The sequence below is a fragment of the Anabrus simplex genome, chromosome 1 (assembly GCF_040414725.1).
Source record: "Anabrus simplex isolate iqAnaSimp1 chromosome 1, ASM4041472v1, whole genome shotgun sequence".
Lineage (NCBI taxonomy): Eukaryota > Metazoa > Arthropoda > Insecta > Orthoptera > Tettigoniidae > Anabrus > Anabrus simplex.
The window spans coordinates 879,229,726-879,246,692 of record NC_090265.1 but is presented as its reverse complement, the minus strand read 5'-3'; the positions used below and the strand labels follow the sequence as shown (position 1 = coordinate 879,246,692).

General features: G+C 39.3%; 1 protein-coding gene across 2 annotated transcripts in view; it reads left to right on the top strand.

Annotated features, from left to right (window-relative positions):
• f (forked) overlaps nucleotides 1-16,967 on the top strand; it is a 241,483-nt gene that overhangs the window by 86,715 nt on the left and 137,801 nt on the right. For both annotated transcript variants that reach the window (XM_068225272.1, XM_068225271.1), the window contains exon 2: nucleotides 11,330-11,513. In XM_068225272.1, coding sequence (XP_068081373.1) covers nucleotides 11,330-11,513 — 184 coding nt within the window. The remainder of the gene's footprint in view (nucleotides 1-11,329; nucleotides 11,514-16,967) is intronic.

The following is a 16,967-nucleotide window of genomic DNA, read 5'->3' as shown; positions in this document are numbered from 1 at the left end:
GCTGGCCTTCTGACTCTAGCTTGGGAGGATCGATCCTGGCTCAGTCCGGTGGTATTTGAAGGTGCTCAAATATGGCAGCCTCTTGTCGGTAGATTTACTAGCGCGTAAAATAACTCGTGTGGGACTAAAATCCGGCACATCGGCACTGTCTCAGAAAACCACAAAAATAGTTGGTGGGTTATTATTATTATTATTATTATTATTATTATTATTATTATTATTATTATTATTATTATTATTAACGCTCAGGAGGAAGTAGTCGGGTAGTGGGAATTTTGAAGGATGGAAAGAGAATCCATTCGAGACTCAAGTCGTACGATATTTGCATATAAAGATATCTGGTAATACATTCGGTGTTTGCCAGGCGAAATTAACGTGGAACGTGGAAACTGCCGGGCAAGCAGCATAGATGGTATCAAATCAAAATGCCTGTACAGACGCCATACAATTATTATAACTTGATATTTTAATCTTCGATGTGTCCGAGCTCCTCTTTTTCTATTCAACATGAGCCTTTTTGTTTTCCGCTTAAGGAAACGATCACCTTCCTTTAAGGTAGTTTGCCGGGCTCAGTGACTAAGATTGTTCAGGCGCTGGCTTTCAGACCCCAACGTGGCAGGTTCGATCCTGGTTCAGTCCGCTGGTATTTCAAGGTGCTCAAATATGACAGCCTCGCGTCGGTTGATTTACTGCCACGTAAAAGAACTCCTGCGGGACTAAATTCCGGCACCTCGACGTCTCCGAAAACCATAAAAATATAGTTAATGGGACGTAAAGTAAATAATAATATTATTATTGTTGTTATTGTTGTTATTGTTATTATTGTTATTGTTATTATTATTATTATTATTATTATTATTATTATTATTATTATTATTATTATTATTATTATTATTATTTAACGTAGATATAACGTTCCTCGATAGCGGATACATGGAAATAAACATTTTAAGACGCTTTTTTTTCAGTGTTTAGGTAGATCGCGTGAATCGCCGAGAGCATTTAACTTATGTTTAATGTCTCAATTCAGGGTACGTGTTGCAAAAAGTAAATCTGAAATGTAGTTTCTATGAAACAGCTTTTCAAAGTACGGCAAAATTTTACTAAATATTACGTCACACGCATACTCTGTTATAAGATGGCGCTATGTTCACTCGTGCGCTCAGTTGCAGGTTGGCTGTTGTGAATACATCGTGATCAGTTGTATATAATAACACATTTTATTATCCGCATAATATTTGTCTTTTTTCTAATATGTAAGTCTACGAAACCCTCAAAACACTGCGGCCGTTACAATAATGACAGCCTACCGTCAATTTTTTTCTTCTGAGTATATTTTTCCTTCTGTTATTGTGTTAGTTTGCAGTCTGCCGAAAAGTATCACAACTTTTTACATCTTGGGTATGCGAAAGGAATGTTAGCCTATTGTTTAAAAGGAAATAAAACTTTTCACCACCACCACCACCACCACCACTACTACGCTTCCGTACGCATCCTACCGTGTATAATGTGGTGCGGAATATAGCAACGGGTGTTAAGCGCTTTGACGGCGGCGCGGGTTCTTCATATTCGTGAGAGCCAGTAGATCTGTGTTAAGTACTACACGTCTCGTGTCTCCACACATCTGTTCCTCCAGCTCACCGTTAACTTCTGGAGCCGTAATGATGCTCGCCGTTCCATAACCTTGCCATACAAAGAAAGCCCACTTTCCTATACTGGAATCATCTTTTCCTTCTTCCGCTTTTCCCTTCATCTGTGGGTTCGCGGGTGCCAGCTATGTCACACTTCTGGGTATGGATTTATTTTACGGCAAGATGCCCTTCCTGTCGCCAACCCTATTTGATGGGATGTGTTCACTATTGTGTTCCTGTGGTCGTTGATAGTGTGGTGTGTTGTCTGAATATGAAGTGGAAAGTGTTGTGACAGAAGGAATAATCATACGCGATTAAAATCCCCTGGTCCGGCCGGGATTCGAACCCCGGGACCCTCTGAACCGAAGGCCTCAACGCTGACCATTCAGCCAAGGAGTATGACCTTATCTATACTGAAATGTTGAAACAAAAACATGTCAACCTGATTATCGTATTGGGCCGAAATACGTACAGCCAAATAATTACGAAGTCTTTCCTGTGTCATAGAATACTGCCAGGGGAATTGTTTGAGTCGGCACAGATTGGGCCGGGATGAGTGGCTCAGACGGTTAAGGCCCTGGCCTTCTGAGCTCAACTTGTCAGGTTCGATCCTCGCTCAGTCCGGTGGTATTTGAGGGTGCTCAAATACTTCAGCTTCGTGTCGGTAGATTTACCAGCACCTAAAAGAACTCCTGAAGGACTAAATTCCAACATCTCGGCGTCCCCAAAAACCGTAAAAGTAGTTAGTGGGACGTAAAATAATAATAATAATAATAATAATAATAATAATAATAATAATAATAATAATAATAATAATAATATTAATAATTACAAATTATTAAAAATTATTATTATTAATTAAAATTATTAAAAACATTATTATTATTATTATTATTATTATTATTATTATTATTATTATTATTATTATTATTATTAACAAGTAAACTGACAGAAAAAGGATAAGCATACTGTATCATGCATTTCAAGGCCATATGCCCTTCCTTCAAACTAGAGTAGCCTGGCTTCTAGAAATAATAAAACAAATATAACGTGTCATGTACTGGCGTCACATGGCCTAATTAACAAATCACGCAGAGACATGCTGCTGCAAATGGGAGGGAGCGTTGCTCGAGGATTTGAAATCTGATTCGCACCACTGAGTGTGGTCCTCTTCAGTGCGAGTTTTCTCCTAGCTTTGTTCTACATTCACTGCAGATCCGTATATGAATTGCTGGCGTCCGTACCGAATTAATAATAGTAATAATAATAATAGTAATAATACGAATGAGCCTGCTTTCCTTTTACTCATTGCTAGTGAAGAATTACTACACTCAAGGAAGCTAAATATGTTTCTATCAGGATGACCAGAGAGTGGGCGTAGCGCGTAAATTTCAGGATGGGAAACGAAAACATTTTCGTCGTCTTTATCAAACTTTCGGTACTGAGAACAAGGCTTTTCATTTGAAAACCCTTTTACAAGATGATGTTCATAGATACTTTATATTTTAGAAACCTTAATAACAATCGTTAACAGGCAGTCTTTTGCATTAACAGCTGAAGATGGTCCTAAGTCTTCAAATTAATAAACATCACGTTTTGAATTCTGACCAATGGATGAATTTTCGACTCTTAAATTGTCATTACGTTTCGTACCATTAGGGGCCGATGACCTAGATGTTAGACCCCTTTAAACAACAATCATCATCATCATCATCAAATTAATAAACTAAAAGTTATTTCCTATATGTAACAGGTGAATTTCGAGTTCCTAGGGCAATGTTAACCAACAAAACTTAAAATTAGCATAATACTAGCATATGCATCAGTTCTTCGCACGGAAATTGGTAATAGATTTCACTATTCCTTCGTGAATTTATGCGAAGTTACATCCCTGTATTCAAGCGTTTAATGCGGCATGTTAAACTGACATTCTTCTACAAAACCACGTGGCAGTAGTCTAACGTGAAGTACGATAAATTCAGTGGAGACAGAATGAGAATGATCAAAGAATTCATTGAACGATACAGTTCCTGGTCTGACGTTTTGCGTGATTCTCCATAATTCTCGGTTACATATTGTTGTTCCTCTGAAACCGGGAGTGGCAATGCGGCTGAGGACTCATGAAATCAATCGTTGACGATAACCTCTCTTATCTGTCCTATCGATAAAAGTAAAATGGCTCTTTATTTAAACCCTGTAACACACCTTGAAATGGCATGACAGGAAGTAGATTTACATTAAGTTTGGTTGTGTATATTTTGTGGGAATGCAAAATCATCTTTTCGGTTTCGTATACACCCCCAGTTAGTTCAGCGATTTAGACATATTGGCCCTAAAACCTACCCAAGGACAGGTGGATTCTAAATATGAAGTATGGTAGAAATATATCTAGTAGTTTTCATGTTACAAGAACTCAGACACCAAAGCCAAAATATATGCAGATGGTAATTACACCTGAAACGGATACTTGAACGAAAATTTCGTCAAAATAGTCAGTGTACAGACACACGGTCGTTACGATTTAATTTATGTAGGTAAAATTAATGAGCTACTGAATTAGAGATATCTTTAGTCCGAATAATGGCGGCGATCCAGCGTGACATGGACTCCACAACACACCGCGTGCTTTGGGGAGACGTGCTGGTTCATGACTACTTCACATACACAGAAATGGTTGCGCGAGAGACTATGGCATCCCAGTTGTATTCAATTAAGATTGAGGCTAGATTATCCTGGGAGCTAGGCAAGCGTTCTCCTGTCTGTGGAGATTTCATTGATCTGGCCACAGTTCGGGGGTCATGGGCCGGCGAATTATCTTACTGTATGTACAGGTCTCCTTAAGGGTATGGAGGCGAACAACTGGGTGAATATGATCTGGGGGCAGGTTCCTGTATCGTTCGCTGTGAAGAGATGTTAGCAGGTGTACCAGGGGCCTCATTTCATCTCATGTGGACTGTCTCCATAAGAGGTTACCACTACCACCACTGGTCTAAATTCTACCCTGGTGGCAAGAGGGCTCCTTTGACGTGTGCTTGGCGACGCATTCGAACCCTACCATCGGCGTGTACCAACTGTTACCTCAACTAGGCGATCTTTCACCATGCTTCCAATGGCGTTGTTTCTTTGCCTACGTCAATGTTTGTGCCTTGTGACGTGCGGTGAGCAGATGCACACTAGTAGGACTAGTGGATACTGCACCCGATTGTGAAGAGATGATTCTGGATGGTATGGTTGCTTACACTTGGTTGTTGTCCAAGTGATCTGCTGCACTGCGACCCGTGTATCCGCTCATACCATCCGAGCTAGCCGACGGCGAACCCTGCCATCAACACATTGCACACCGCTGTAGTTGACCCTGGCCGCAGTGGTTTTGCCTTAATGCACGTACTCTTACGGTACACTCATGACACGTGTGACGTGGGAAAACATGTGTCTGCAAGACTTCGGAGATCGAAAGGCTGTGCTATTACATTCTCCGGGCAGGCCACAGCGTCATTTCACCAAAACTGCAGCTAATTCAGTCACTAATCAGTATAGTCCATAGAATTATCATACTGACGTAATATTCAAAGGCCAGAATATTTTGAGAAAGCGAGTACTGCCTGTAATTTCCTTTTCCCTTTACATAAATTTATTCTCATTCATATTTCGAAAAATTTCGTTATGACATTTGTCATTCATCTCATACTTTCATGACACATTCATAAGTATGTATATCTTCCAATATATAGACTTCCCTTTTAAAATGTACCTTTTAACTTACTTTTAAGCATATTTTCCAGCGAAGGTGAACATTTATTTCAAAATAAATTTAATATTAAACATAAGTAAAATATGTGATGCCCTATATTTATTCTCAGATATTATAATCTAGTCACCGAGCAAGTGGCCGCGTGGTTTGGATCACGTAGCTGTCAGGCTGCATTCGGGACATAGTGGGTTCGAATCCCACTGTCGGCAGCCCTGAAGATGGTATTCCGTTGTTTCCCATTTTTACACCAGGCAAATTCTGGGGCTGTACCTTAAGGCCATGTCGCTTCCTTCACACTCCCATCCCATCGTAACCGTAAGGTCAATGTTGGTGCGACGTAAACCAAATAGGAAAAGAAAATACAATAGTCTCGCTCTATTACCCCTGTCCTTACTCCATATGCGATTTTGTGTGTGTTTTTCATTATTTGTAATTTACTGAACATTGAAGGACAGAACTGACACTCTTTCTTAGAAAGGAAATGGTATAACTACTTCAAAATATTTTAAAGTTATCATGGAAATGTCCCTCTGGTACCGTCAAATGAAGAACGATATAGCGAGACAGTCCTTAAATTTACTGTAGATTTGATAGGAAGAGTTTCTTCCTTTGGAACAAGGAGATAACGATTCTAATTCATCCAAGTTGACTCGAGCCATGATTTCTGACTCTGCTGTACATTTAGAGGAATTTTGATTGTCTATAAAGCACATTCATCCTAACTATACATAGTTGAGAACTGATTTCATCTCCCACGCTCAGTGATCCTAGAGTCTTCCGTCATGTCCCACTTAATCTCCAGATTAATATAGAGATGCTACCCGTTATGTAGGGCACAACTTTCCATACACATTCCACGTCCTACCAATTACAAATACAAAGCACCACCTCAACACACGTTAGCAGATTAACTCAAAAGTACACAAGGCTGATAGCCAAGATTCCCTAAGCGTGTTGCACGAAGCAGCAATAACTGGAGCCTATACCAAGAGCTACCAGTAAATAGTGTGACCATGGGTGCTGCCTGTAGATAAAAGGGACGTCACAGTAATCAAACAGGCTTAACCTACATTCAGAATTGTTTAGTGCGCATAAGCATGATGGTAGAAAGGCATGTTTATGGCACAATGCTACGTTTCATAGGCTCAGTGAACTAGAGCCACGTGCATTCTGCCTCCGTCTAACGGTATCGCAGTGTGTGTGTTGTAAAAATTGATAATATGTCTCTTGGTGAAGAACAACATTTTTGAAAACTTCATAATATTCAAGCCAGAGGAATATTTTGTTACATATTGCCGTATAAACAACACTAAGAGGTCCTTAAAATACATAGTTAATTCTAGAATTACCTGGTCAGTTACGGAAGACGGGAACAACTATTTTATAACCCTATAACCACAAGCAACTGCAGCGTTAAGTCCAAGAGGTTGGTTAGAGATTCTACTTGTGGCGTGAAAACTACAGAACGTATGTGGAAGCATTCCCAACCGAAACGAAATGAAGCTAAATTCCTTAAACGTAAATACTTCTAGTATTTTTTCTGTTTACATTATATCGAGAATTAAGCATGATGTATCAATTTATTTTTTTAACTGCTGTACACGCTGCTTATGGCAGGAACAAAGTAGCTTTCTGTTACTGGAGGCGGCATCGAGATTCTGTAGATTTGTTCTAATGTAACAGATCGTAAAAAATCTGAGTATGTATTTAAAATCATGAATACCTTTTTATCTGATGTTCCATTCATAGCACTTAAAACCCTTATCTTGTAGACTTGATTAGTACTTTTTATACCCTTTATTAACTGAATTATTGATACACTGACCTTTTGGAACACAAACTGTAACATAGTTTAATAGTGTGTACAAATTGGTATACAAACACAGTAAAGACATAGGGATGAATGTCATATGAAGGATACAAGGACTAAAGACCACTTCATTACTCGAAGTCTCATCAAGAATGAATTTTCTTTACAAACTATGACAGAAAGCTACTCCACTATATTTCCTAAATTTCACGAGCCGGCCGGTAACGGTTTACGTTACGTAGGTAACTTTTCACGATAATGATCCAGCCAGCTGCTATGTAAAAAATAGGCTTGCATTGAAGCATAGGGAGTTTTTCCATGCAGTTTCTCAATATATTTAAATATTTTCTCCTGAGCAATTTCCACTTCTTTTTCTTCCCACTTTATTCCTGTAAGGTGTTCCTAGATAATGTGCATCCATTCATCCAAGTCATGAGATTAATTTCCTAACAAAATCTCTTTCATTCAAGAATATAATGTGCGATTTTATCAGGGCTACTTTAGAAACTCTTTAACAGGTACCGAAACCTGTTTTAGTAATTGACATGAATGAAAATCATTTTATTAACCTGAACAAGATAGTGTTAACAATGTTCTTTTCATTAAAATCCTATTTTCCAGGCCATTTCTCAGTTACATGGGGTTGGTATCGCATGTAGATTTAATCCCAGTTTTTTGGTCGAATGTTCATGACGCCAAACTTACGTGGTGGGATGTATTCGCTATTGTATATTTCTGTGGTGGTTGATAGTGTTGTGTGTTGTAGGTACATGAAGATACGTGTTTTACTGTCCCTGAATGGGAAGAATAACATCCGAGGCTCCGCCGAGAAACGAACCGAAGGAATATTGAACCGAGGTTCACTATGCTGACCATTCAGTCAAGGACCTGGGCTCTAATTAAAACTTACCTACTATAATAAATTCATAAAATCAGGTTATATCTGACAAGGAGGCGCTAGACCCTGCGTTCGACCTATTTCAACGAGCTTCAATGTTGGCCTACCTGTTGGGGGACACTCAATAGCAACTCCTGTGAAAGGGTTTAGGTCAATACAGTTTCATTTTCGAAAATGAAATTGAGGCAAATGTCATGCCACAGGATCCGTTTTGGGTCAAGTAGAGGCGATAGAACACTAAAAGGCGAACGAAATAATAATAATAATAATAATAATAATAATAATAATAATAATAATAATAATATCGCCCAGAGAAATATCATATTATAAAACGAAGTTTTGTTTGATAAAATAATGTTTTAAACCGAAACTGACAGTATCGTGAATAGGTTTGAATGATGCAAGTTTTAGCATAGAACTACAGCCTCTTTTGTTTAGTCCCGAGATTAAGAACCGTGGAACTATTTGCGTACCCTGATCTCCTCAGAGATTGCCATACTTTGTAAAAATAATTCTACTGTATTCGTAAGTTGAAAGGCAAGAGACAAATTTCTTTTAGCTTACTTTGCAGAAAGTACTGGCAAGCATTATCTGAGAGAGAGAGAGAGAGAGAGAGAGAGAGAGAGAGAGAGAGAGAGAGATATCATCAAGGAAATTTCAGTGAAACGTTTTCTGATGTAGTGTGTAATTCGGCACCATAATAGAAGAAAGAATAGCATCCAAATATAAAATGTTAAGAGTATATTCAATTTCTTACTGAAATGAAACATCCTGAAGATGAACTGAGGAATATAATTCTTTGCCCTGAGGTATTAGTACAAGGGGAGAGTTAATTCAAGAAGAGGGGCCGATGACCTTCGATGTTAGGCCCCTTAAAACAACAAGCATCATCATCATCATCAATTCAAGAAGAAAATAGTTCCTTTGCCATTTCGTTTCTTAATTCACGTAATCGTTTGACTTTCTCCTTTACTTCCTCTATAAATAGTACACACTTGGGTGACAACTATAAGTGTCTTAGACTTCATATGACATCTGACTACGAAATATTAATGGTGGCTATAACCACAACACAGGTCGCGAGGATAAATTTCACGAAAACTATTAGTGGAAATTTAATCCTTACACATGTCAAATATTTAACCTAGCTTGTAGGTGGTGGTGGTGTTGATAGTTTTAAGAAAAGGAAACGGAGGTTATAACCAAATTCTCATTTTATTAGTTGAACGAGAAAGTCCTAATCGTTGCAACAATGAGGACGCGGAGGCGCCTTGATTAAGGGCACGGCCTCTACCTTTCTGATCCTAGCCCTTTCCCATTTTGCGTCCCCGTAAGCCTTTCAATGTATTAGTGCAACGTTCCGGTCTAGGAAGCCAAGAATAACGGCCGAGAAGATTCGTCGTGCTGACCACACGACACCACAATCTGCAGGCCTGCGGGCTCTTGGTAGGCCATGGTTCTTCGGGCTTTTGCGCCATAGGGTTTGGTTTAGTTTGTTAGTACAACGTTAAACCACTAGCAAAAAAAATGTAATCCCTATGAAATGGACGAAGGATACGAAACGGAAGAACTCTGACCAGTAACAATGAAATCTATACGATCTATTAAACATTTCTGGAGGCTATGGAAACACAAGGTTTTAAATACATTGTAAGATTCATTTATAACAAATTTTCATGATTGTTTTAAAATTTGAGTGCTTATTTAAAAAAAAAATCCGATCGACGAAACAGTGCCATGATTTATCAGCAGGATATACAATGTTATGTTTTCGTTCCTTAAGTAAGCAAGTAAGCTTGTAATTTTGCAGGACTGTTGATATCATAATTATAGACATGGAGCTTCATTTTGATAGCTGACCTGGAGTAAATCTGGTTTCCTTGAATGCGCAAACGATATTTAAATAATAATAATAATAATAATAATAATAATAATAATAATAAATGCAGAAATATAAATGAGCACTCGCGTACATTGAATGTCAGATATATTAACTAGCTGCTCGACGAGATTGTTGTATTCGAGCGTGCACAAACCGATAAGATCAGTAGAGGTAAAGCAGGAACTGACGCACATTTCTTAGCGGATTTCTATGTTCATCCCAGTCTGTGACATGTTCGTATCGTGATGGGAATGGGAAAGCATCCCGTCCTCTCCTTTTATCTCGTTAATTAGTGCAGAGTAGGGAACTGACAGACGGGCAGAACCTGTCCGAAAGCCTTAAGAACAGTTATTTCCTGTAAACAAACTAGGGTATGCTACAGTTCTTAAAGACGTATTAACTAATCCATCTTTTCGTTGTGTGTTTATTTATTTATTTATTTATTTATTTATTTATTTATTTATTTATTTATTTATAAAAGGGGCACTTCCCCAATTAAAGTAGACGGTGAAAGATCCATTTCTACTGCACAAGACTTACGAAAATAATAATAATAATAATAATAATACAAATAGTCGGGTTGAGTGGCACAGACGGTTGAGGCGCTGGCCTTCTCACCTCAGTCCGGTGGTATTTGAAAGTGCTCAAATACGTCAGCCTCGTGTCTGTAGATTTACTGGCGCGTAAAAGATCTCCTGCGGAACTAAATTTCGGCACATCGGCATCTCCGAAAACCGTAAAAATAGTTAGTGGGACGTAAAGCAAATATATTATTATTGTTATTACAAATAATTGTAAAAATACATTCCTTATACGACGAGCATATATTAATAATGAAACAAAAAGTTAAAAAATACAAATCTAAAAAGACTAAACTAAATTAAATTAAATACCTGAAACAACGATTGTCGGGATTTAACCAGTATATGTCAGTGTAACAAGACGTATCTATTTTACATTATATGAAGTCATGCTCGTCTCTCCTGATGCTGTCCGTTATTTTTGAAAAATGAGCTTCCATTCGGGTTCGAACGCCACTGCTGGCAGCCCTGAATATGGTTTCCAGTTTCAACACCAGGCGAATGCTGGGGCTGTATCTTAATTAAGGCCACGGCCACTTCCTTCCCGCTCCTAGCTCTTCCCTATCCCATCGTCGCCATAAGACTTAACTGTGTCGGTGCGGCTTAAATAAACTTGTAAAAAATATTTTAAAAAACTGGAATACACTTTAAAGTGAAAATTATGGTTATTAAAAGCTCATTTCTCTTTCATAATGTTTTTAAATGAGAAATACAGTACCATACGCTGATTTTTAAAGCAATTATACATTATCGGAAGATTTTACTCCTTGTTACAGTGCCAACTCACAAATGGACAATGACGTGACCCCGGTATACCTAGCGGCCCAGGAGGGACACCTGGATGTGCTCAAGTACCTGGTGACGGAGGCAGGAGGCTCGCTGTATGTGCGGGCCAAGGATGGTATGGCACCAGTACATGCGGCGTCCCAGATGGGCTGCCTTGCTTGTCTCAAATGGATGGTAAGTTTATTTACAAGAATTATCAAGGCACTTGATGGGAAAATCGGCAGAGACAATCTGGGAATAAATAATGGAAGAAATTCCTTGTACATCATTATTTGGCCAACAGTCTTAATGATGATTCTCTCTTAGAGAGATGCTCCGTAGAGAACTGTATAATCCAAGGGTCCCCATTGTTGGCCGAGGCAGTAATTGCGGTGGGAGAGAAGCAGTGGACTTTGAGCAAGGATGAAGTGAATAAATTTTGGGAAACCAATGAAATACTAATTTGCGATCCTTGATAATCACATCTCACCAACTGGGTGACTCCCACTCGAGACGAGGATCAGTAAAAAGCGGTCCCAGTGAAGCCATACGTCTTGGTTCTTCCAGTTCTAGATGGTTGTTTTTACATCTGTGGGAACATTTAGTTTGACCTGGATTTCATTTCGTAAATAGAACCTGACCAACGTTCGTTGCGTTCATTTTCCTGTGCTCAAGTGTAAAGGAAAATGAACCTTAATTGCATTATTCTGTAGGAGTGCGTAAATACTTCATAAAACATACATTCGTACAGTACGGTACAATAAAGTTAATTTTCCTTTACATACAGGCATAGGAAAATGAATGTAAAGAACATTGTTCTGATGGATTGCATGTGCGTGTATGTCTGGGAGGCGTGACCAGTCTTAAGGAGAATAATGGATGGGAAGAGCATTGTGGGATACGAGGTACTGCTCGCGCAGCGACAAATTTGTTCAAAAAACACCTCTTTCAATGCATATTGTGAAGATACGTTGTCTAAGATTGTTCAAAACTAAACTTATCATACAGTTAAAATAATTTAATCCCATGTTCCAAACTCAAATTCCTTATAAAGTTGTAGTTTACACTAGATTTGAGAGTATTTATTCACCTAATCGTTTTTCCTAGGCAGGATTCCTGCCACACAACAGAAAACAGCACCTTGAAGAAAAAGCATATTCCTCTATTGACGAGTTGTCTGGTTGGTTCAATGGATTACACATCCCAAGACCGAGGTCGATAGCTGCAGTCGCTTAAGTGCGGCCAGTATCCAGTATTTGGGAGATAGTAGGTTCGAACCCCACTGTCGGCAGCCCTGAAGATGGTTTTCCGTGGTTTCCCATTTTCACACCAGGCAAATGCTGGGTCTGTACCTTAAGGCCACGGCCGCTTCCTTCCCACTCCTAGCCCTTCCCTGTCCCATCGTCGCAATAAGACCTGTCTGTGACGGTGCGACGTAAAGCAACTAGAAAAAAATCCCAAGTTTCTTCAGACGTGTCAAGTTATATCCTTCACGTAAAGTTCATCACGAGTGTATGGAAAGCTGGGATACTAATAATTCATTACCAGTCAACGCTCACTCAGAACTGGATCTTATTATATATTCCCGCGATTACCTATGTACTGACATCGATAACATATTAAATTAATAAATCAATTACAATTAACATGTTGAGGGCGTAGACCTGACCAATCGCTTGACCTGAGGAATTCCTTCGTGAAAGTTCACCAATAGCATTAATTATCGGCAGCGAAGAAAGTCGAGAGCAATTAGAAGCGCACTCGGAGCTCGCCCAATCATTTGCATAGTGCATGCTGTTATGATCTACTTATTGAGAACACTTATAGAAAGCTGCTCTCTTTCCAATTACAGCGCGAAGGTTTGCCGTCCTTGAAGACATGTTTAACGACCCGCCCACTTAGTTCGGAGGTTCTTCCTTCAATAAATGTTAGTACTTCTTTTCTTTTGGTTTCTTTTTGTACCAAATACAGGTTGCCGTAGACACGGAGTACCGTTGTAAGACATTTAAGTTGAATTAAGTCAATAATGTTTAATGGCTTTACGTCCCATTAACTACATCTACGGTATTTTGGAGACGCCGAGGTGCGGGAATTTAGTCCCGCAGGTGTTCTTTTACGTCCCAGTAAATCTGCCGACACGAGGCTGACTTATTTGAGTACCTTCAGATACCACCGGGCTGAGCCAGGATCGACCCTGCCAAGTTGGAGTTAGAAGGCTAGCGCCTCATCCGGCTGAGCCACCCAGCCTGGCAAATGGTCAATAAATTATAAACAAAAAATAATAATTTACACGGTTATGTCCTTTCATTATTATAAACAAACATATTCTGCGGATGATGTGATCATGAAAACTGTTTTAAAAATGTAGTTATCACTGCTCAGTAATCTGGTACAGCCCGAAACAGGGTTGTGCTGACATCAGGATATCACTTGCTCAACCCTCACTTGCCGACATACGTTGGCTACACATCCTGTGAGTTTATCTCTACAATGAGCTTTCTCTCTTGCAGTATATCGTAATGAAGCCATTACGAAAACGTATCATTTAAATACCCACAGCGTTGTGTGAGTTAAATGTATGCAAATGTTTCTTTCGTTGATTTTCAAGTTCTTAAAATAACTTAAGATTAAGACCACTTCTTCATTAACCGGTTTACCGAGCGAGTTGGTCGTGCGGTTAGGGTCGCGCAACTGAGAGTTTGCTTTCGGGAGATGGTGGGTTCGAACCCCACTGTCGGCAGCCCTGAAGATGGCTTTCTGTGGTTTCCAATTTTCACAACTTGCAAATGTTGGAGCTGTACCTTAATTAAGGCCACGGTCGCTTCCTTCCCACTCCTAGCCCTTTCTTATCCCATCGTCGCGATAAGACCTATCTGTGTCGGTGTAACGTAAAGCAAGGGATATATTCACTATTGTATGTTTCTGTAGTGGTTGGTACTGTGATGTGTTGAATGTAGATGAAGAGGCGTGTATTAAGAACACATACGCCCAGTCTCCTAGGCAGAAGAAATAGTCATACGCAGTTAAATCTATGGCCACCGAGCTCGATAGCTGCAGTCGCGTAAGTGCGGCCAACATCCAGTAATCGGGAGATAGTGGGTTCGAGCCCCACTGTCGGCAGCTCTGAAGATGGTTTTCCGTGGTTTCCCATTTTCACACCAGGCAAATGCTGGGGCTGTACCTTAATTAAGGCCACGGCCGCTTCCTTCCAATTCCTAGGCCTTTCCTATCCCATCGTCGCCATAAGGCATATGTGTCGGTGCGACGTAAAGCAAATAGCAAAATAAAAAATCTACGGTCCAAGTGAGAACTGAACCCATAGATCTTTGCACAAAAGTTCAGTATACTTATCATTCAGCCAAGGAGCCAAGGGCGCTCCAAGGATGAGTATCGACTAGATGTAGGAAAATGCCATAGGACAGTAAGCCCTTATAAAGAATGCCTTAGGGATCAGACAATGAGTTGACCAAGAGAGATCTAGCAGAAAAGAAACTTGTAAATATTCTGACACAGATGGAAGCAAATGTCTGTCTCAAATGGGACCCTCTCGAGAAAAGAAAACAGTTCCAAAGAATTTGAGATTATCATTCAATAAAATCATTCTGAAATCACTGCCATTCGGAATAATGCAAAATTCTGAACTGAATCCTCTTAATTTCGGTTTTCTGGTCTAGTAAGTTCCAATATTCCAAAGAGCTCGTATATTTCGTCCGCTCATTGTCTGTATATCCTGCACAGCAGTACAGTATTTTGACATACTTCACGTCTGTCGCCGCTGCTACTGCAGACTTCGCGAGCTTGTTCGGTTGGTTGCGTTCCTTTCCATTGACAGGAGTATACGTCCTTGACGTGTACCGTTAGGACGCTCTCCACTATCTCGGTCAGAGATCGCTCTGCCAGTAGCTGTGAATTATCCAACAGATTACCGTACTTAAAATCATCTTTGATGACAGACCAGTCTTCTTGTGCAAGAAGTGGTCTTTACTGCAGAGTGTGCGTAGATCGCGAGATCATTGTCGTTTGTACAATACATTAACAACGTACATACAACATTAATAAAACTTGCATTTTGATTTTTTGCTTTCAAGGCCAAGAGTTCGACGAGCTTCAGGCTTTTTAACTTCTTTCCCTCATCGTAAACACGCCATGGACTTGTTATATCTAAACAATAACAATAGTAATGCAGATAATAATAGGTTCACTTCTGTTATCTTGGTAGTATGATAACGGAGGATAATAGATGCTTTCTGGAACTAAAGAGAAGAATAGCATTGACAAAACAGGCATTTATGAGCAAGAAAAACATTTTAACCAGCACACACATGAATATAGATGTCAGAAAATTCTTTGCAAAATCATTTGTATGGAGTACACTTCAGTATGGAAGTGAGAGTTGGGCTCTGGGTAAATTAGAAAGGAATCGACTTGAAGCTGCTGAAATGTGGATATGGCAGAAAATGACCAGAATGAGCTGGACGGAAAGAAAAACCAACCTGGAAGTCTTAAGGGAAGTTAAAGAAGAGAGGAGATTTTTAAACGAAATGGAATACAGGAAATTAAAATTTATTTTACATGTCATCAGACACAATACTTTAATCACTAACATACTTGAATGGAAATTGCTGGGAAAGAAAGGGAGAGGAAGACCTAGGATTAAGTATTTGGACGACATCAAGAAGAGGTTAGGTTGTGCCAATTACATGGAACTGAAACGAACAGCCAATGAAAGAAAAGAGTGGGTTGGATCGACAAGGCAATTAGCCTTTAGAATATTGATTGATAGATTGATTGAAAAATAGGTCGAAGGTCAGTGTAGTTTCAGAAGTAGAAGAGGTTATCTTATTGAGATAGTTACATATATCACAAGGGGAAAAAAGGAATGTTCTATGGACACCTGAAGAGAGCAGAATCGGTAGACTGAGCACAGTTTTGGCATCTTTGATAACAAACCTGAAAGGAGTTTGAAGTGGAAAAGGAAAGATCTACAATCAATAAACACAAATTAAAATGCTGCAATGTACAGTGTAAAGGAGGGAAGCTGCTAGACAAAGAATGCTGAAATTTTATAAAATCAAGAAGTCCCGACATTAGATTATTTTGAGAGATCCTAAAGTTGCAAAAAGAAAAGAAATATTCTTTTCCGTCTCATTAAGTATTGTTACGATTTTTAGACACGCCATGGTGATGGAATGTTACCCCGCAGGAGTTCACTTACTTGCTGATAAATTTAAAACTACGAATGAGTACCTGCAAATAACACCGGACCATCGAACCCGCTAACCAGAGCTCAGAACGCTGCACTTCTATCATCTAAGTCAGGAGTGTCAATCATACGGCCCGCGATATCATTCCCAATGGTCCTCAGCAAGATATGAAGTTTGTTAATTTTGGTAAAAGAAACAACTTATAAAATTGATCTTTCAAGAGATCTAAGCATAAAATGGCTATACCAAAATAGACTTAATAATCTAACTGAAGCCAAACAAGTGAGTACCAGTGTAGAGGAAGAATGGTCAAATATTAGCTTAGCTTTGAAACAAGCAGCTTTTGAAAGTTTAGGAATAAAAAGAAAATGGAAGAGAAAAAATGGCCTGAGAATCTGGGATGAAGAGAGAAATATGGTCATATCAGAAAAAAGAGATTCTTACA